The 22693-nt window shown below is 39.0% G+C and overlaps 1 protein-coding gene across 9 annotated transcripts in view; it reads left to right on the top strand.

The window, feature by feature from the left end:
- RGS7 (regulator of G protein signaling 7) overlaps window positions 1-22693 on the top strand; it is a 525490-nt gene that overhangs the window by 241488 nt on the left and 261309 nt on the right. For 8 of the 9 annotated variants that reach the window (XM_045453091.1, XM_045453093.1, XM_045453096.1 and 5 more), the window contains exon 3: window positions 9708-9804. In XM_045453091.1, the coding sequence (XP_045309047.1) occupies window positions 9708-9804 (97 nt within the window). Of the gene's footprint in view, window positions 1-2150; window positions 2272-9707; window positions 9805-22693 lie in introns of all 9 variants that reach the window. The other variant, XM_045453099.1, reaches the window with a different exon arrangement.

Here is a 22693-nt window from a genome sequence, read left to right as displayed (position 1 = left end):
TGATTCTAAAGAGAAGCTAAGGTTTGATCAAAGAACTGAAACACTAGCGTAATTCCAAAGCTATTGTTGAGCTCTTGTACTTGGTGACAGTACTTTGAGGCCCTTTCCATTAGTGAGACTGTGTTAAAATGGCAAGCTCAGTCAAGAGCCTCCTGACATCTCTTATTGGTCCTTCCTCCTAATGTCAGAGGATTAGTAAATACAGGGTATATTCTGCATTCTCTTCCTTTTTCTCTCACCCAAGGCAATGGCTGTCTTTAGATCATTTGTTTCCTAAGTATTCACTGAGAAGTTATTTTAAGAGAATGACTGGTCTGTCTTTGCTAAACCCTGGAGGCTGAGGAATTTCAAGCTAATTCCAGAAACTAAAATAGGAAAAGAGCTCATTCAGAATCAGGTATCTGCATCAAGGAGAAAGTTAGCAAGAAAGATTTCTCACTTATCAGGATTTCTCCTGTCTCCTGAGTGAGGGCTGATGATAAGACTATTGATTCTGTCTACCAGGGTGATAATGAGGTGTGACTAATTTAAAAAGAATGTAAACAGTTTAGTCCATTAGCACTGAATTTAAAAGGCAGAGAAAAAAATAATTTCTAGATAGACCGGTCTAGTTGCTGAAGACCACTAGTCATTGCACAGAATGTTTACATACAGTATATTACAGCACATAACTGGGGACATTTGACCCCAAAATGTGTGATGATAGATGTTTGAATAGTTTAGAGTATAAGATTTTAATCTTATTATTTGAGCATTCTCAATCCAAATTTTTAATGAAAAAAATTATAAAGGTAATATATAAACAAGGTGCATGGTTAAAAGGCAAACAAGCCTACGGATAGCACAGAAATATGTAAAGTGAAAAGCAGAGGATCTCCACCACCAATTCCTTATGGTCTCTGCCCCCAAATACATAATGGGGGCTCACCATCAAAATATTTATAATCTAAAAGGAATGAGGGGCACTTGGGTGGCTGAGTCGGTTAAGCATCTCTGACTCTTGATCTTAGCTCAGGTCTTGATCTTAAGGTCATGAGTTCAAGCCCTGCGTTGGGCTCTGTCCTGGGCATGAAGCCTACTTAAAAACAAAAACAAAACAAAAACTTAGGGAGGTGCCTGGGCATCTTAGTCAGTTGAGTGTCTGACTCTTGATTCCAGCTTAGGTCATGATCTCACAGTTCATGAGTTCAAGCCCCACACTGGACTCTGCAGTGCTGAGCCTGCTTGAGATTTTCTCTCTCTTTCTCTCTCTTCTCCTCCCCTGCTCTATCTCTCTGTCTCTCTTTCAAAAATAAATAACATTAAACAATTTTAACTATTAAAAAATAAAAGAAATGATAAATAGGTAAAGAACCAACTTATACATAAGTCATTTAAAGTAAGGTGGGCATAAATAAAAAATAAAGTTATAATAAAGTTATCTATGAGTTCCAAAGGAGCTATGATTGTATTCAGTTGGGATCAGGGAGGCAGGGGATAGGATTAGGGAAGATTTCAGTAAGAAAATTAATGTCAAAATTATCTTAAAAGTATAATAGAATTTCCCCCAGAGAAGGTAGAAAAAGGAAGGACACAGCTGGCAGAAGAAATGGTATGAGAAAATGTGAAGCAATGAGCCATAGCTGGGCATTTGTAGAGCATGAGGTGTTGTGAGAAGAGTGGGAATTTTCAAGGCTGGAATAATTGTTTTGGACCTTACTGTGGATAAATTTGAATTGTTATTTAACTTACAGAGAGTTTATGAGGTCATCAGGTCAATCAAAAATTTAAATAAAGGGTGACATATTCAACTTGCTCCCAAGTTAATTTGTCTGTTGAGCGGACTAAGATAGGTGCCAACAGGAGTCTATTACAGAGAGAATATCAAACAGGCTACCCGTGAAGTAAATGAAGACACAGTGGACATGGTTTGAGAATCACTGTAGCCTTCAGAGAGGTGGACAGAGCTGGATGAGGTGGCAGAAGGATTCTTGTACAGGTCACCATTGTAAGCAAGAGTCTTGCTCATTCTCCTCTTGAAGCTAGGATGAGCAGTTGATTTAGGATTCACATGTTCTGCATCCTCCTTCTCTTTCCATTGCTTTGTCCTGGCTACCCTGTAGGCTCAGCTCAGTCTTATCTTTTTCATGAAACCTTTCCCAATATTTCAGGAGACACTGGCAACTCTCCTACTTGAACTCTGACTGCAGTAACAAGTAGCCATTAGCCTCCTTTTGAAAGTTAAACAAATGGCCCCTCAGAGGAACAACAACAACAAAATAATCTGAAAACGTAAGTTATTCTGTCATAGATATGTAATATTCTTGGGTTTTTTGTTTTGTTTTGTTTTGTTTTGTTTTGTTTTGTTTTTTGTGTGTGTGTGTGTTTTTTAACTCATGGGCAAATACTACCATGACCACATATTTCATGTAAATTAGCCAAGAAGCTTCTCTCTCTCTTATGGCTGTGAAAACTACTTCTGTTGAGTTGCTTGCCTGCCCCATGGTTCTTCTCTTTTTGCCTTTTTGTCTTTCTTTGGTGCTGTATCATTATTCAGCAGGTCTCTCTCTCTTTCCCCTAGACTGCTTCTCTTGCATTTCTTTTTCCTACCATACTACTCTATCCCTCTGTTTTCAGTAGGTTTTTCCTATTGAATAAAGCTATAGTGAACACTATTGTTTTTTTCTGCCAGCACCCCTTCCAAACTCAACCACCCAACAAAGCATAGTTTTGGCCCCAATTTCAGGTATGGGAATGAGAGGGAGAAGCGATTTCTCCTTGGGTTTCTGGACTACAAGCTATAAAACTCAGAAGGTAGGGGCACCATGTTGCCTGCTCTATCCATTGGAGAACGAGGAGAAGCTTCTGAACGGTGGAGAAAAGTGAAGCAGACATGAAAGGGGCCAAGATGAAAGGCAGAGACAATGTTCTGCCTGAGACCCACTCACATTTTGATCTTTGAGTTACATAAAACATCCCACAATGCTTACAACACATTTCCTTGTTTGTGACAATTTAAGTCAGAATTCTATCACTTGTAACCCAAGTAATCCTAACAAATCTAATAAGCATAGTTGTTTGTTTGTTTGTTTGTTTATTATATTCCTTAACATAGATGAGAGAATTGCTTTATTTAAAAACAAATGAGAATAACATCCATAAACTGGAAGAAATCTTTCTCTACTTCTGTAAAATCATAGAAACATAAAATCTCTACCTTCTTAAAATTAGTTATTGCTCTTGAAAAAATAAATCTACACTCAAGATGAACTAGAACAGGTTTACATGTAACTAGATTTTATAAATGTGTTTTTTAGTCATAATTTATTCATGAAAATGGTAGCTTTTTCATGTGAAAAAGCAATTAATTCTGGGTTGAGAAACTGACTGCCATCACTGTAACATGCAGGAAAATCCTACCAATTAGAAGCAACTTTAACTGAATTATTGTAGCAGAAAACAGTTTGGGTTGCAAATTTTAATCTCATTATTCTTATTTAACCTTCATTAGAGGCTGACTCTGCTTTCTCGCTGTCACCACTGAATTCAGAAGTGCAAATCATATTCTTCTTTAGCAAGGCTTCTTGAAGGGAAAAGAATTATAGGCAGATTTAAGTTATATAATACCTGCCACCACTAAATGCTAAGCTATCCAAGAAGCACCTGTGTAATTGTTTCTGTCATAGCTAGCACTTGAAATGATGGCCACACACAATGATTTGAAAGCATGTGCACGTAGGAAAAAAATCCATTCAATATGCCCTTTCAGGCTCTCATTTATATTTCCAAATGTCTGTGCTTAATGGTGAATTACAAGAAGAAGTTGGGAAACTTCCTTTTTGAGATTTTGATTGACTCATTTCTCTTTTAGAACTACAGAGAACAAAATGTTTTAGCTTTGTTTCATACAAATGTTTCGCCTACAATCAGGGTGTCTCTGTACAACTCTTGGCTTCATGAAATCAGTAGTACTGATATTATGATAAAGTTCTGGCAAATATAGCTGCAAGTAAATCTAATTAAACTCCCATCATTGTTTAGAACATTAGGGAACAAGAAAGGTTTCAAGGCAGTGATTTGGTTTTCATAGGTACGTGGGAGTCCCCCGTCTGACGGGCCCCTCTTGAATAATTAGTAAAGCTCCTCAAAGATGTACCTGCATAATCTGCTCTCTCTTTCATTCCACCAAGTGTGAGGGCGGGCACTGTTTAACCTGAGCAGTATTCGAAATACATCACAAGCATTGAAGTGACATCTAAACTATTCCAAAGGAAAGGCTAATTATGAATTCCCGGAGAAAGAGCAGTGTGTTGGAGTTCAGTAGCTCCTTTCATCTCAAGAGCTTACACGTACGTGACAGTGAACTTGAGTGTCACACGGACAAGTAGGAAAACAGCCTCATCAACAGCCACTGATTTACCCTCATGTTTTGAAGGAAGGAATTCCTCTAATGAACAAGCTGAAGAACCCCTGCATGAAATAGAACAGAAATAATATTTTAGCTTATTGCACATTGAGCTCTTCTGTTCTAATATTTCTGACCCAGGCTAGTTTTTCACCAAATGTCAGATAAAAGGAAAAAATAAATAAAACATTTTCAAAATCTCAAAGTGAAATCTTAAAAGGATTTAACTTGCACTTTTGCTCTAGGTCTCAGAAAAATCAAACGTGCTATAAACAAAAATTCAGTGCTTCCCCCTGCCCCACCTTGTGGGCCATAAACTTTACATATTAACAATACAAAAATGAGTAAGGTGAGATTTCTTTTTTTGGAAGTTCACATCTGAGGGAGAACAGAGAGATGTAAGATAGTAATTAAAATGTGAGGCACTCTGTAATAGAGGTCTAAAACTTTTTTGAACCAATTGAACCATGGATATTCTCAAAACTACTTTGCAAGAAATAATTTTTACTCTTTAACAAATAGAGAATTAGTTCGGGTCGAAAAAGAGATTACTTTTGCAAAGAGTACTCAATCTCAATTCAATTTTTTTTTTCTATTTTTTACTTTAGAGAGAAAGAGAGAGAGCACAATCAAGGGAGAGGGGCAGAGGGAGAGAGAGAGAGAGAGTATCCCAGGCATGGTCCCTGCTAGGCGCTGAGCCTGGCACGGGGCTCAATCTCATGACCCTGGGATGATGACCTGAGCCAAAATGAAGGGTCAGACGCTCAACCAACTGAGAAACCCGGGTGCCCTGTAATTCAGTCTTTTGACCCTCTAAATTTCAAGAGGCAAATTCATCAAGAAAATATGAGAGCAGGGCCATTTTCACTTTGTCAAAAAAGAATGTAATTCATTCCCCCCCTTTCTTCTAAATATTATTTTTCATAGTTTACATAGTCCTTGCTTATATGCAAAAATATTCTTCCTGACATTTCTTCTAATCAAATCTGTCTTTTGAGGGGCAACACGAACCCAGTCTTCTATTAGAAATCCAAGAGAGAGCTTGTCCATAGGTACCTCTGTCTACTTCGTGATTGGTAGTTGGTTGCCTCTAATAAATATTTGGCATTTGACCACAGCTGTCTTTGCCAGCCCGATTGTCAAAGAAAGAGAGCAGGCCTGTGGCTTCCTAGTATAATGATGAGAGAAGAAACTTATGTTGATGAGGATGATGATGATGATGATGAGGAGGAGGAGGAGGAGGAGGAGGATAGCATTATTATGGGTACACATTTAATTAGCATTGATTCATCAATCCTCACCCCTGATAAGATGTATACTATTAGTATTGTCTCCATTTTACAGATGAGAAAACTGAGTCTCAGAGTTGTAAAGGAAGTTAACTTGTTCATACAATTTGCGGGTAGCACAGCCAGGATTCAAACAAATTTGGCCTCAGTTCATGCTCTTAATCCCTTTGCTATATGCATTGAAATTAAAATGTGCTGACAGTTGGAAGCAATTTGTAAAAGTTCCTGATCAATTTAATGGGTTCATCTATTTGTCTCTGACAGGGAACAGGCTTTTTTTTTTTTTTTTTTTTTTTTTTTAAGTTTATTTTGAGAGAGGGTGAGAGAGAGTAAGCAGGGGAGGGGCGGGGCAGAGAGAAGGGGAAAGAGAATATCCCAAGCAAGCTCTGCACTAATGGTGGGGCTCAAACTCACTAACCATTGAGATCTCAACCTGAGCCGAAACCAAGAGTCAGATGCTTAACTGACTGAGCCTGAGCCACCCAGGCACCCCAGAAACTGGCTCTTTAACTTAAGTGAGGAAACTTACCCAGTTCTGAAAAGTGATGATTATTTCCAGACTTCAGTGATTTTGTAGCTGGAAGAAATCTTACAGATCACATGCCTCTAACTTCTGGTTTGAAGGGTGAAGAAAATAAGACTCAGAGAGAGCCTCAGTGACCAGGCATGCCCAGTGACCAGGCATGCTCAGTGTTCTGTCATCCCATGCTGAAATTTTCCTCACCCTAGGGCTTGAGAGTGAACACAGTCTAACCCTTCACAGCTCAATGGCACACTGATGAAGATGACAGATGATAGACTGATTGATCAATAGATGTGTGTATGTGTATATATCTTCTTTTGGAATGTTGGAGCTATCTGAGAGCTATCTGAGTCTTTTGACCTTAAATTTAAATCGTCCCACAGAGGTTTAGTATTTATTGGAGTTACTTTATATATTCTCTTGTCCCTCTTGCTGCCTAGCTTTCTCTATTAGTTTCTCTGCTTTTAACATTCTGTTTTTCACCGAAGTTGCTACTGCAAATAGTGGGAAAGCAGATAATCAAGTGTGTTAAAACCATGCTTAATATAAAAATAAATAGACTCCAAGTGAATGCTTAAGGAAACTTTACTAAGTAAGATGGATATGTTTTTTACATGTGGCTTCTGGGACTGATGTTACCTTTTAGAAACCAGATTGTTTTTGTTTTTGTTTTTGTTTTGTTGTTTGATTTGTTCTTTGTTCCTTCTAGGTCATGGTAAATAAGCTTCATGGGTAAATAATATCTGAATAAAGATAAAAACAACTGAATACCTTTTGATGATCACATTTTCAGTCTAGAACATGCATCCTCTTTTTACGTGGAGTTTAATTTTTTTTTCTATTGTGGAAATTATGGCTCAGAAAAAAATTGAAACTTTCAAAATAAAACCACAGAGCTCACTTTCAATTCCCAGTTTCCTAATCTCATTCCTTTGGGATCCAGTGAACTGAGAGGCGGTGCGACTTTGCAGAGAAAACACCTCTACTCATAGCAATGAACCTTAATTCATCCCCCACCAGAGCTGATTGTTGCCACATCCTGGGGTGTTGGAGGTACTAATGGGTGTCAGAAGTTTCCACATCTGTCTAATCTGACCTACTTTAAACCATTAAACTGATAATCCAAGGGTTTACAGGCTGCCACTATACATCGCAGAACAGCTTATTTTCCATTCCTGGACACTGTCAGGTGAACAAAGGGCAAACAGTAACAAAACAAAAAGTCATAAAAGTATAACTATTTTCAGTTTTCTATAGTTAGATGAAATGTGTTCGTTACGTGAAATGATTTAGCTGTTGTTAGGGCCTTTGGAGGGCCGATTATAACACCTTCATTTTCCGAATTCCGAACCAGTTGAGAACCACAACTAAAGCGTAAGGCAAAAAGAAGTCACAGCATCAGCTGCGTTGCAGGTACAGCTATTATTGAAGAATGTTCGTGCACACATAAACTTTAATCCTGAAACCCAGTCTCATCAGTCGTACTCGCTCACTCGGGCAGGTCTCTCACACAGCAGAGTTAGATGTGGGCTTCCCAATCGAAGGAGGATGGGCCCACAACCAATTGCTCATTTCCCAGTTCTTCCGCCTGATCAGTCAGCCCAGGCCTGGAGTGGCAGGTGTGAGGGGCAGAAAGGTGTAGAGGACTGAGGCAGTGGTGCTCCCTCTGCAGAAAAACAAAAAACAAACCAAAACATGGGGAGTGGAGAATAAACATCCCTCAGCATTGGGGGTACGTGTGGATATTTGAAGTCCAAGCTTTATTATCTGTGTATGGTGCTTTACGTATATTGTATCATTTAACCTTAAAATAATTACCCCGGCCCAGCCCCAACCCCACCCTATGAACACTGTAAAGGAGTAATTATAAATATTATTATCACCACTTACAGGTGACAAAGCAGCCTTAGAAAGGTTGCTTACTTAGCTCCAAGCAACACGGATGGTCATAAGAGCTGAGTCAGAAACCCATTCTTCCCACTTCTCCAGTTTCTGGTGAACAGTTTCTCATGTTGATAAGTCTGAAAAATACTCATCCAGGCAAATAAAATTTCTTACTTGAAAACCATTCTGAAGCTGTGTTGGTGAGAATTTGGCAATTCACTGATATAGGGTTTAGACTGTGATTTTTGTTAACTTTTTATTTTGGATGATTTCAAGCTTTTAAAATTAAAACTTTAAACATTTCTGTTTAAATAATTAAAATAAATTGTTTTAATGTTCATTTATTTTTGAGAGAGAGACAGAGCATGAGTGGGGGAGGGGAAGAGAGAGAAGGAGACACAGAATCTGAAGTAGGCTCCAGGCTCTGAGCTGTCAGCACAGAGCCCGACGCGGGTCTTGAACCCACGAACTGTGAGACCATGACCTGAGCTAAAGTCAGACACTCAACTTACTGAGCCACCTAGGCGCCCCTAAATAATTTTAAACAGAAAAGATGCAAAAATAGTTCTGAGAATTCCCAGATGCACTTTTACTCAGCTTCCGCTAATATAAACATCTCATAGAATTCTAGTAAAATTACCAAAAACAGGAGAGTGATATTGGTACACTATTAACCAAACCACAAACGTTACTCCGATTTTACCACTGTTTTCAGTACTGACTGTGACTTTTTTTTGAGGACAGCACCTGTATTACATTCATTTTCATTTCCACAGTGCCCATCGGTAAGTCTGATTTAGAGTCGGTGATCCCAGCTGTTTGTGGAACGAGTCCGTGAATGACTGCATGTTGAGCTCCCTGACACCACTTCTGTGTGTTTGTGCGTGTATGTGTGCCACAGGTTTAGAGACACACAGCGGTTATGATTTGCATGAATGTTATTCAGAACTAAATTCCACATCAGGCTTTGTAAAGCATAGTTCTTTAAAACCGTGAAAACTTCTCAAAAGCAGGAGATAGTGTACTAATCAGACTGAAACATAGATACGGTGGAAATGGGCCGAGAGCTACAGTGCTGCGTGCATCTGATCATGTGGGTACGAATCACCCTTGAGTAAATGCCTGGGCAAGAGAAGCCTCAGTTGCTGGCAATTGGTCCTGCTTTTCTAGGTGGGTTAAAGTTCACAATAAACCAAATCATAGAAAGTCTCTTGCTTGAAGAGGAAATGCACACAGACACTTGTAAGTTTTCTCTTTTCTTTTGCACTGAGTTCCATAGAGAAGACATTAACGAAGGGAGAATTTTGCTATTACAGTGGTTTCTGACAGCTTCGAAAATAAACACTCTTTTATGTCGACCTTTATAACCAAAGAATGTGAAACCAGGAGAGAGAGGTGCTATTCAAAGCACAGAATTCCTTTTAGTGGCTTAATGGAGTTTAAAGTGGCCACTTTGCTTCCTGTTTTCTCCATCGTCTTTTAACCAAAATAAAATGTCAATATGATGAAGTGTAGAAAGGCAAGAATGTGGTATTATACTCAGTTGGGGAAAACTGGTGTACTTGTTACAAGAACTGATTTTTCTAAAAAGTTCAACTTTTAAAGGGTTTTAATTATTTTGTTACAGATGGAAGACGTCATAGCACGCATGCAAGATGAAAAAAATGGAATTCCTATTCGTACTGTCAAAAGCTTTCTTTCCAAGATACCTAGTGTCTTCTCTGGTAAGTGTGTATTCGGCACAGCACTCTTTTCTCCAGCACCTTTGACATGACTATTTAAAAACAATTGTAGCCACTGAGAATGGAAACTCTCAAACTCATGTATGCCCCAACTCCTTATAAAATACTCATGCCAACACCACGTTGGATCCTTGGAGTGACAGTAAAAGAAATCCAAAAGACAAAAAAGAAAACAAGTAAAAATCATGACTTTAATTGACTCTGGGTCAGTTGCAAAGACATACTGAACAAATGTGAAATGACAGAAGATGATATTAAAGATTATATGAAACAATATGGTATAGCTTATATATAGGGATTGAGAGCATGAAAAAATCGATGAGGAGTCAGGAAGGGTTTCCTGGACAGCAGAGGCGAGCTGAGTTTGAAAAGTGAGGAGTCCTGTCAGCCTCAAGCCCCCCAGCTGTGTGTGCAGAACTGGGGGTGACCAGGGTGAGGATGTGTAGAGGGAGCAATGTGTGGAGGGGCTGCAGAGAGGGAGCAGGCAGACTTGGGTCAGAGGATGAGGGTCTTGGAAGCCCATCCAATGAATCTAACTGTGACGTGTGGAGAATATGGAGACACACTTTAGACTCTCACAGAGCACGTAGGCGCTCAGGGTGAATTGGTGTTCAGTGGGGGCTGCTGTCACTATGGTAGGTCTAAGGCCTGTGTAGGAATAGTTTGGGTGCCAACATTCTGATATCCAGGAAGTGAAGGCATAGAGAGGATGCCTTCATTCAACATGAGGATTCAACATGAGGATCTGTTGAATAACTGGGAATATAAGCTTTAGGGGATATGACCCAGTGGTGTTGGTTTTGTTTTTCACTTGGGTGGCTGTGAGACAAAGGACTCGTTAACAGAATTAGGCAGACCCCACAGGTTTGATTAAAAGGGACTAGAAAAAAAGCCTAGAGACATGGATAGGAGTAAGTTAGAAATCTATGCTCTGGCTCCACGAGAATGAGGCTGTGCCTGAGCTGTGGGGCCTGGGCATGCTGGGCCTGGGCAAGCACAGCTTGGAGAGGAGGCAGAATCAGACAGGCCAGAGCCTCCACAGTGAGTCAGTAGGCTGAGGAGGCTGGTGCAGAGCATGTGGAGGAAGGGTGTTGATGGGGCTCCTGAACAAGAGTTGTGTGGTGCTTCGTCGTGAACAAGTGTCGAAAGAAGAGCAATGGTTTTCGGCCTTGGTAAGAGGGTAGTAATTACCAGACTGCAGATAGGTAAGCCTACATGTTTGTGTCTAGTGGCTGAATTCTCTCTGATGGAAAGGGAGAGAGAACAGGGACCAGACAAAAGCTGCAATAGAATGGGGGCCCCTGGGTGGCTCAGTCGTTGAGCGTCTGACTTTGGCTCAGGTCGTGATCTCACAGTTTGTGAGATCTAGCCTGGGAAGGGCTCTGTGCTGACAGCTCAGAGCCTGGAGCCTGCTTCCGATTCTGTGTCTCCCTCTCTCTCTGCCCCCCCCCCCACCCCCCATGCTCTGTCTCTCTCTCTCTCTTTCAAAAGTAAATATTTTTTAAAAAGCTGCAATAGAATGAAATTTGCTCTCACAAAATATGCCCCTTTTTTCTTGTTATTTCCTTTCATGCCCACTTTGTTCCAGTTCCTTGTTCTTCTTTGACAGTAGCCTATATTGTCTAACATCTGGGACTGTACCCCATCTCTTCCCTTCTCACCATCTCACTTCCCCACTTCTGGGTCCTTCTGACTGCAGAATTTTGTCCATTCTTCAACTGCTAGTTCAGGGAGCTCTTTGGAGAAAACCATCCTGAGCTTTCATTATCTGTGCTCTCAAAAAAAAAAAAAAAAAAAACAAACAACAAAAACAAAAACTTGTCTTTTTGCTTCTCTAATAGCAGTTATTATGCTCTACTTTGTCTTATAAGGTTTTTTTGGGGTTTTTTTTGTTTTTTTTTTTTTTTTTATGTGTCCTATATCCCCTAGGAAATATTTAACTTCTTGCAGTCAGGAACTTAAAGTTAACTTTACATCTAAACGCAAATACGAAAATTACTCATATTTTGATGACCTATGAGAGAATTTGCCTCCTTAAATACTCTAATACGAGGGTTACAACCCAAAATGCAGTTAGATTCTAGGCAGATAAATGCTCTAAGTTACCTACCCATCTGCCCTGGGAACTGTGGTCAAGTCAACAGGGCATGGCCTATGTAAAGGCACTGCGGTTGAGGAATTCTTTTTTTTTTTTCAACGTTTATTTATTTTTTTGGGACAGAGAGAGACAGAGCATGAACGGGGGGGGGGGGGGCAGAGAGAGAGGGAGACACAGAATCGGAAACAGGCTCCAGGCTCTGAGCCATCAGCCCAGAGCCCGACCCCGGGCTCAAACTCACGGACCGCGAGATCGTGACCTGGCTGAAGTCGGACGCTTAACCGACTGCGCCACCCAGGCGCCCCCGGTTGAGGAATTCTTAATGACGATATCCATAAATGAAAATGGCTGAACAAGAAAAGTTTAGCCCATCAGATTAAGCTGGGCTTAAAGTTTGAGTTACCCACTCTAATAGTAAATCTAAAATTTTTGGTTGACTTCTTTGAGGAGCAGTACCTCATACGATTCCATAAAAATTCATACTATTCTGATGTAGCATCCTGTTGGAGGAACTCTTGCTTGACAATATTAAGAGCTTAATTAAAAAGTAAGATTGGAGGGGCCCCTGAGTGGCTCAGTTGGTTAAGCGTCTGACTCTTGATTTTGATTCAGGCCATGATCTCACAGTCGTGGGATCAAGACCTGCATTGGGCTCTATTCTCTCTCTCTCCCTCTGTCTCTCCCCTGCTTGCACTCTCTCTCTCTCTCTAAAAAAAAAAAAAAAAAAAAAAAAAGAAAGAAAAAATTAAGGTAAGATTGGACATATAGATGAAGAATGCTCATTAACATAAAACAACAATGGTAGTTACTACATAAGGAGAATATCCGTGACATTTTCATATTAATGTAATTAGTTTCTAAGTATCATTCTGTGTTTCCTGGGAACTTTTCAGGAGCTCTCTGCCTCACAGGTTTAATGAGATGTTTTTCTATAGATTTAATTGGCATAATAGTATTATGTCTAGTAGTTACCAACCTCTTCTTCTTCATATCCCCAAATTATGATGGTATAAAGCCTCATCTGCTTGACTAGCAGTTTTTGGTATTTGTGGTAATTTTTCTCCCCTGATATTTCTTACAGTGATTTGGGATTAATTCCTGTGTTCTTTCGTGGCCCCGGTTGACACCTGCTGCTTGCTCTCCTTCCTCTGTCTGCCTCTCCCTCTGCTCTCTAGGAGGGCCCCATATTCTACTGCAGAGCTCCTAACGAAACAAGGAATCTACTGGCTTCACGACCCTTAGCACAACCAGAAACCGGTTGCGATGAATGAGTGATGTCACATGTGAGAGGAGGGTGGCGTGATTGTTGGGAGTCTGTCTTGTGTGGACTGTTCCACAAGGGAAACGCGTCTCAAGTATTGTTAGCCCAGCTGTTTCAGGTCACCCGTTGATGCTCCCTAAAGTCTTGGTGCTCAACACATGGTCGCTGGACCAGTTGTGTCAGTATCACCTGGAAACTTATTAGAAACAGAGTGTGTGGGCCCACCCCAGACCCACTAAATCAGAACCTCAGTTTTAACACCAAAGCCTAAGCAGTGTGCCTTAAGCAGGGCACTGGAATGAGTTCTAGACCACACCTGTGTTTCATCCAGGGCACTGAGTGCAGTCATCAACTTGCTTGTGCAGATTTTTCTCAGGCTTTCAAGGGCTCTGATTATTATTATTTTTTTTCTTTTCTACAATCTGGCCTCAATCGAGCCTATCCCCGTCCTTTCTGAGGTTAGGTATGATGATATAGAAGCCTTTGGCTTAGGTAGAGAAATGATTATTTACATACTACTTTGTTAACTTTTGAAAAATATAAATTGAGGATATTTACATCATGTTCATTACATTGCTTATGACAGGGTCCATGGCATACACTTCCTCTATAATAATACTAAGAAAATTTTGTCTTTGATGATAAACTCGACTTTCTCCTTTTTTAAAACAAAAAGAAATGTGTAACTTCTATTTTCCTTTTCTTGTTTTCTCTAGTTTCTAGAAAGCTCGTTGCGAAATTGAACATCTCATTGGTACTTTCTCACCTGACTCTTCACTGACGTATCCACCTTCTTTTTTCTTCTAATTGTTTTTACTTTTGTCTGTCTTTTCTTGCTGCTGTTGTTTTAATCTGGGGTGTGTGTGTGTGTGTGTGTGTGTGTGTGTGTGTGTGTGTGTGTGAGAGAGAGAGAGAGAGAGAGAGAGAGAGAGAAAGACTAGTGGGATTAATGTTATAAATTGCTGCAAGTCATGTTTTAAAGATAGATAAGGAATAATCCAGAAGTATCTGAGAAGTGTCCGTGTACTTAGGAATTGTTTTGTCCAGAATCCTCACCATTCAAGTGGGGCTACATCTTGCCTTTGAACTCAAACTCTCCATCACTATATAAAATGAAAGATGAAGCTCAAATAATACTGCATAAAAGTATCATAAAAGTGCTCATTACATTTTTATACAATTGCATCCTCAAATTGGACAAAAATAACTATGAAGCTAAAAATATAATATTTGCAGATTTTGCTGGGGATTTTCTCTGAATGAGTCTCATAAAACTTACTCCTATGATGTAACTATTGCCCTAGAATTCATATCCTGTAACTTACAATGTTTATTCATCTCTCACCTGAAAATCCTTGGTAAAGCAAACTGTGACACTGATATCAGCCACAAATCCTTTGTGTTTAAACTCTGAATGGAAGCAGAATATAGATCCAAATCCAGATGGAGCACAAGTTTGTGAATAAGAGGAAATGATTAATTTTACATTTTCCACAACATTTGGTCCATTTTTGATAGTATTTTACTACTGTACCATTTACCTTTGACTACATGCATATTTGAATGAATTGAAAAACTGACTACAGGGGCGCCTGGGTGGCTCAGTCGATTAAGCGTCCGACTTCAGCTCAGGTCACTATCTCACCGTCCGTGAGTTCGAGCCCTGCGTCGGGCTCTGGGCTGATGGCCCAGAGCCTGGAGCCTGCTTCCGATCCTGTGTCTCCCTCTCTCTCTGCTCCTTCCCCGTTCATGCTCTGTCTCTCTCTGTCTCAAAAATAAATAAACTTTAAAAAAAAAAAAAAGAAAAAGAAAAACTGACTACATAGTTTTTTAGTTGCTTAACAACAAAGTGTTGAAATGGGGCTTTTTTGAGTGCTTTATTTCTGGAAAATACATTACATTTTAATAATATTGAATATTATTTGGATGTAGATTTTTTGTTCATTCACAATCATGGACATTTATAGAGTTTAAGAGTCTAATAAGAATAAATAGGATTTAAGTCCTGATGAGGTAAATAATTATTTGTTCAATATTTAATGTTTTAAGAGTTTGAATCATATGTTGGGATTTTCTTTTTAATAATAACGGTTTCTTTTATAAGAGTTTGTTATTTTGGTTTTATATATTAAAATAGTAACTGCTTATGTATCATATTAACAATTACAATAGCTTCTAGCTTTATATTAATTATATATTATGTAGTTTTATATATTTAATATATAATTTAATATATATTTTAAAATATATATGATGATATATATATTTAATATATATAATTATATATTATATGTTTTATATATGTTATATTAATTTTGTATATCATATATATAATGGATGAAAAACATTTATTTCTACTTTCAAGGAAAGTGTTAGTAATTTGAAAGCCTACTATCTGGTTAGTAGCTTTTAGTATATCAGTTTTATTCCTTATAACACTTGAAGGTAATTAGGAAATAGGGGGTTAGAGAGTTCAAGTTTTTAGTCAAGTTTTGCAGTAAGCAATATTTGCTTACTAATATTCAAACCAAGATCAGTTCAGCTCAAGATCCCAGTTCCGTTTTGCCAGTGCTGTGGGTTTCCCCCATAAGTTTCGTCCTTTGCTAGAGCCTATGTTTTTTCATTATGATGAATGAACACATATCAGAATCTGTAGGATTCTGAGTACTGGGGACGCTTACATTTATCTCCCAGCATGTCCTCATGTCCTCACTCCAGGTAAAAACTGGAATGATTGACAAAAAGACCTGAGCTTTTGTCTGTTTTACCTCTGGGGACCTTCAAGACCTGGGGAAAACAGCTGCATTTTCTTTGCTTCTAAAACACAGAGGTTACACGTAATGATGCCAAAGGTTCCTTTCCACATACATTCTAGAATTCAGAGAACCCAGTGTGGGGGACAGTGTGTGAAAAGGATTACTGGAAGAGAACACAACAGAGGAGACCATTCATGAGATAGCTAGACTGATGAAGCATCAATGGAAATCTTAAAGATATTTTCTCCGTCACCAGCGCCTCCATGCCCATAGCTTTAATGACAAACTTTATTTATTCCTCTGGTGCAGATCTGTTCTCAGAAACTCAACATATTCAACTCCTTATGCAATGCATGTCCCAAAGAAGTCTCAAACTCAACGTGTCACATCTCTTCCACAAATTCACATCTCTTCCACAGCCCCTTCCCTGTTTCCTGACTCAGGAAAGATGGCATATATGCCAGAAGTACTGGAATCACCTTGGAGTCACCTTGACCTCTCTTTTACAGCCCTTTCTTCTCCTACCTATTTCATTAACAAGTCTTGTCACCTTTTTCTTCTAAGCAGCCATCAAATCTGTTGGCTTTTTGCCGTCTGCTCTTATATTGCTATAGGTCCATACTGTCATCTCCACTCGTCTGAATTATCACATTGATTCCTAACTGGTTTCCACATCCACTCTGTGCCGTATCCTATCTTTCTCTGCACTGGTATTTTCAAGTTGCAAATCTCATCCATTTAAATCCTTTTCTCATTTTAGAATTAAGATAAAATCTTGAACAAGATTCCCAACAGCAACATAGTTCAGCCCCTACCTACCCATCAGACTCCATCTCTCAGAGGACTCTCTCTTGTTCCCTTGGTTCTAGCCACAGGGGCTACTTTTCATCTCCTACACGTCACCATGCTCCCTTTTGCCATGGAAGATTTCCACTGCTAGGCTTTTTCCTCGTTTTTTTGGAATGCTTCTTCCCCTTTCCCCTTTTTTTCAATTTAGACCTACCCATCTTGGGTCTAGGCCAGTTTCCTTTCTTATCTATTCTCATAAAATGAGACTATTTTCTTTTGGAGTACTTTATTCTATTGCATAGTTATAAACTCATTAGTGGTAGTATTTGATTAATGTCTATCCTCCAGACAATACGGTAAACTATAAGAAGGTTCCATATGCTCAGTTTTGTAACCCCTGCACCAAAAACAATGTCTAACATAGGGGTGTTCATTAAATATTTGTTAAGTGGATAACTAATAATAGTAATTATAGAGGAGATATTTGCATTCATATGAACCATGAAAGTAGTTACACTATTGTGTGGCTTTATCAACACATAAATTATTTGGATTTTTATAAACCTTTTGTCAATGATTGTGGCTTTTAAATTGTGTTTAAGTAAAAAAAAAAATTTTCTCTGGAATCTAATGATATTATCTTTATTTATAATATAAACCACATGCACAAGAACCTGGAAATTCATTCCATGATGTTTTGAGGTGGGTGTCTAGGGCTGGTTGTAGCAGATTCTATAGATTTCTGTTTGTTACTATTAAATTACATACGCCATAGGAGCCTCCTGTATTGTGAACATTTTGCCAGGCTTGGAGATACAGAGAAGCAAGACATGGTCTCTGTCCTTGAGGAGACTACTCTGTAGTGAGGAGATGGACAAATAAGGTGAGGTAATTTTCATGTTGGGGTAAACCCAGAGCACTGAGGAGTGTGTGAAGTCTAACCCATGCTCTTGGGGTCAGAGGCATTTCTTGGAGAAGGTGACATCTAAGATTCACTGTAAAGGATGAATCAGAGTTAGGCAGACAAAAGGGGAGCAGTTGTTCAAAAACTCAAGATATGAAAGGGCCTAGTAAGCTCAGGGAACTTCATAAGTTGTAGTGACCTTGACACAGGATGAGGCATATGGAGAGTCTAGAGAGGAAGTTAGAACTGAAAGCAGTAGTTAGAATCTTAAGGAAACAATTTAATCCTGTAAAGAGTCAGAGGCAATTGATGAATTTTAAGCAGGGAAATGGCATTATCAAAAAAAAAATTTAACATTTTTATTTTATTTTTTGAGAGACAGAGACAGAGCGCTAGTTGGGGAGGGGCAGAGAGAGAGGGATGCGCAGAATCCGAAGCAGGCTCCAGGGTCTCAGCTGTCAGCACAGAGCCCGATGCGGGGCTCAAACTCATCAACTGTGAGATCATGACCTGAGCTGAAGTCAGACGCTTAACTGACTGAGCCACCCAGGCACCCCTCAAAAATTTTAAATGGCAGTTTGTCTGGGAAAAATGTAGGGAGTAAATATCAGTTTATAGACAAGGGAGACAAGGATGGGAGCTGAGGCTGCAATCTAGAGCAAAGATTATAACAGCCTGAGCCTTAGGGCCAGTGGAATTGAAGAAAAAATCAGATGTATGAGAAACTTTAAGGACTGAGAATGGACTTCATTAGTTCAGTGGCAGGATTCAAGAGGGCAGAGTGGGGGTAGGGGAAGTGAGAGGTTAGATCAAGTAAGAAAGAAGGCACTGCCCACGAAGACACCAATATTTATGACCTGAAAATGAATGCACAATGATGCCTTTTACAGATGAACTGGTAAACACAGGAATTCCCTCTCTCTCTCTCTCTCTCTTTCTCTCTATCTCTCTCTTTTCATGGAAATGATGGAGAAGGGATGGTAAATTTTAAACATGTTGAGTTTCAGATCATCCTCGCAGAACAACCAGGTAAAATGTCCAGCTGTTGAATATACATATCTGGAATTCACAGGTATTTAGCAGTACAGTAAGTACACGAGATCTGGTCTGGGTAACTTGTTGGTTAGAAGCTGAGTAGATGAGATCTCTTTTGGAGTTTTGTGTGGAAGGAGGATATCAGAGGACCAAAGGTGCACTTAGAGTGTGAGCACTTAGGGGTGAGCAAAATATGTGGTTCATATATGGCTGCTCTTTAAGTCCTGGCCTGCAGAACTGTGGCCTCACTTCACTTCCATAAAGATCTCATGTAAGTGGCTGAGAATCACATTGTTCTGTGTCTGGAAATGTAGCACTCGGGGGAAAAACCCTCCAGTGGTTCTCTTTGAGTCTTAACGAAGAAAACCAATTAGTATATGAGGTTCAACCCCCCTGTTAATCTGCTTTATTCAAAATGGATCATGGTCTGTGCACTATAGAAGAATGTGGAGTGAAGCCATCACTGTGTTTGTGATAGATAAGCTTAAAACCAATGCTCGCCAAACCTCAGGTAATAGTTCTAGAAATATCCACTGCCACCTCCCTACTCCCTGTAAATTAATTTCAGTAGCAGGGAATAAACCAGAATTCTCCTCTCAGGTTTTTTTTTTTTTTTTTTTTTTTTTTTTTTGCTTTTGTAAATGATGTGGGTTTTCATTAAGCAGCCCACTGGGATCAGAAAAGTCTGCAGGACTGCCTATTGGCAACTATCAAATAAAAATGCCCCTATTAAATCAGTTATTTAGGGGCGCCTGGGTGGCGCAGTCGGTTAAGCGTCCGACTTCAGCCAGGTCACGATCTCACGGTCCGTGAGTTCGAGCCCCGCGTCAGGCTCTGGGCTGATGGCTCATGATGGCTCAGAGCCTGGAGCCTGTTTCCGATTCTGTGTCTCCCTCTCTCTCTCTGACCCTCCCCCGTTCATGCTCTGTCTCTCTCTGTCCCAAAAATAAATAAACGTTGAAAAAAAAAATTAAAAAAAAAATCAGTTATTTAACATATTTGAAGGTTCAACTTACTGAACAAATTTTCAGGAGCCAAAAAGGCTGGTGCCTGTTCTAAATCACCAACCACTGTACATAGAGGAGAAAATGGTAGAAATTAAGAGGGACTTCTAGTCAGCCATTCCTGCATTTCTATCTTTTGTTTTTTATTAGCTTGAGAAGGTTCTCCATCAGAAACCTGTTGATAATTAGTTGAATCTCATTGCTGTCCTTCTTTTGCAACTTAATTCCATTTCTCATCAGAATTAGTCACTTTTTAAAAAATGTTTATTTATTTATTTTTGAGAGAGGGAGAGAGAGAGAGAGAGGGAGAGAGAGAATCCCAAGCAGGCTCGGCACTCTTAGCATAGAGCCCGATGCCGGGCTAAAACCCACGAACCATGAGATCATGACCTGAGCTGAAACCAAGAGTCAGACACTTAACCCACTGAGCCACCTTTTAATGAGGTGACTCATTAAAAGCCACCATGAGTCACTTTTAATGTGATTTCATGTAAAGCACTTACCACCAATTGGCAAGACCAAAATTTATGGTCAAAAAAGTTGTCTAATAGTTTGTATGTTGTGTGTGTGGGTTTGGCTGGTCTCAAGTCTTTTTTTCTTTTTAGACTACTTTACATATGTAGGTATTATTAACATAAGAAAGCTATACATATTTAATGTATACAACTTGATGACTTTGGAGATAAGTATAAACTGGTGAAACCATCAGCAATATTTATGCCATAAACATATCCATCACCTCCTAAGGTTTCCTCCCACCTTATTTTATTTATTTATTTATTTATTTATTTATTTATTTATTTATTCATTTATTTATTTATGGGTGATAAGAACATTTAACATAAGAGCTACCCTTTTATGGTATTTTTTTTTAAGTATACAATATAATATTGTTAACTTTAGGCACTATGATCTTGTAGATCTCTAGGACTTACTCGTCTTGTATAATTGAAACTTTGTACCATTTCTCCCTTTCCCAGCTGCTGACAACCACTGTTCTACTCTGTGCTTCTATGAGTTTGACCAACTTAGATTCCTCATATATATGCTATCATGTATTTGTTCTTTTGTATCTGGCTTATTTCACTTTAGCATAATGTTCTCCAGGCTCATGCATATTGTCACAGAAGTCAGGATGTCCTTCTTTTCCAAGACTGAATATTATTCTGTTGGTCTCTGGTCTTAAGGCTCAGAAAAACATTTTAATTCTCTAGAATTTATTCTGACCATTTTTTTCTCTCTCTGTCCTACTTTTTCTCTTAACATGTTTGATGTCAAAAGGAGTGACATGTTGAGTTGCTCCAATGCATTGAAATAGGAATTGTTATATTTTATAGTACTGGATATAGAATCATTACTTATATTTTATTACTAACTTGACTGTCTAACGATGTACACTGTTCTCTGTGTTTCCTTGCTGTTTTCAGCCATGTATATGGAAATTGGGCAGTGTATATGAGCTTAAAAATCAAGTTGCCTTTGGGGCGCCTGGGTGGCTCAGTCGGTTGAGCGTCCGACTTCGGCTCAGGTCACGATCTCACGGTCCGGGAGTTCGAGCCCCGCGTCAGGCTCTGGGCTGATGGCTCAGAGCCTGGAGCCTGTTTCCGATTCTGTGTCTCCCTCTCGCTCTGCCCCTCCCCCGTTCATGCTCTGTCTCTCTCTGTCCCAAAAATAAATAAACGTTGAGAAAAAAAAAATTAAAAAAAAATCAAGTTGCCTTTAAATGTAATAATATAAAGATGTCCCGCCTCTTCTCCTTTATTCCTCTAAGGGTTATATTCATATTTATTAGTGTCACAGAGGCACAATCTGTAGGTTTAACTTTGCCATGTGGATAGTTGTAGAGGTAAGAATTAAAAAGAGCCAGCTTGATGATATGGTCTAAGCCATACAGGTTTTAATAAGTACATATTTTACGTCTAACTGTTTTTGAGAATAACTTTCAAGATGCCTTGTATGACTTAACCCTGATTGTATTTGGAATCAATTTAAAAACAATAAGAATGAGTAATCTGGAATGTTTTTCTGCGGAGCCTGTAAGACTATCTGGGTAATTATAAGATGCTTCTAAGAGTCTAAGATGTTCCTTTCTGAAACTGACAGCTTACTGTGAAATATATATATATATTTATCTACTGTTGGAATGGATATCATGGGGTATACAGAAACTCAGAAAGAGATTGATTTTCAAAATAATTATAAAATATGCTGGCAGAAATTATGCTTGTAATATTTTGTTTTTATGATGTCCCAAAGAAAATTCAAGAATGCAAAAGGGAAATTTATGGGGGGTAAATAAGAAAGAAAAAAAGTACTCTAAAAAAATATTGGCAGTTTTTAAAGCTGAGTTCTGAAAAAATAAGTTCTTGGAGAAAACAAGATGCTAACTAGATCTGTGAGAGACAGGAACATTTGCAAAAAGCCCATCCTTTCTTTGTCATCTCCTTGCCACACCCTCTCTGACAAAGTGACAAGGTGACTGGCACATAGTAGCTACACAGTCAGCCAAATGGGGGAATGAGAGGAGAAGCTGAACTGTCATATAATCAACTAGGTGTTTAAATTATCTTTGCTGTGAAAGGTTCTTCACTCCCTCTTCGTTGTCACTCTTTCCTTATTATAAAATAGCACCAGTAGGTGATTAGAAACAGCAAAGAATTCTAATCTCAGCTGCTTGGACATTCTGGCATATGTTCTAGGTAATTCTTTTTCTAATAGCTCAATGCTATTGGGAAATGATAAGGTTAGATATTTATTGGGGGAAATGATGAGGTAAGACATTTATTGGGCTCTTTCTGTATTTGTAGGGAAATGATTTATTATATAATATGGTTGGATCAATTTGTTATGACTAAGATGAATGGCAGGCTTTTACTTACCCTATTTTCACCAGAATGTGAGAAGAAACATTACAAGTTGAGCAATATCTAAATGCTGATTTTAGCTTTAGCTTCTTTATCTTTATTTTTTTAAGTTTATTTATTTTGAGAGAGAAAGAGGAGAAGGAGCAGAGAGAGAGAGGGA

Source organism: Leopardus geoffroyi, chromosome C3 (assembly GCF_018350155.1).
Source record: "Leopardus geoffroyi isolate Oge1 chromosome C3, O.geoffroyi_Oge1_pat1.0, whole genome shotgun sequence".
Taxonomy (NCBI): Eukaryota; Metazoa; Chordata; class Mammalia; order Carnivora; family Felidae; genus Leopardus; species Leopardus geoffroyi.
The sequence above is the reverse complement of the archived record's forward strand: the minus strand, read 5'-3'. Positions and strand labels throughout refer to the sequence as shown.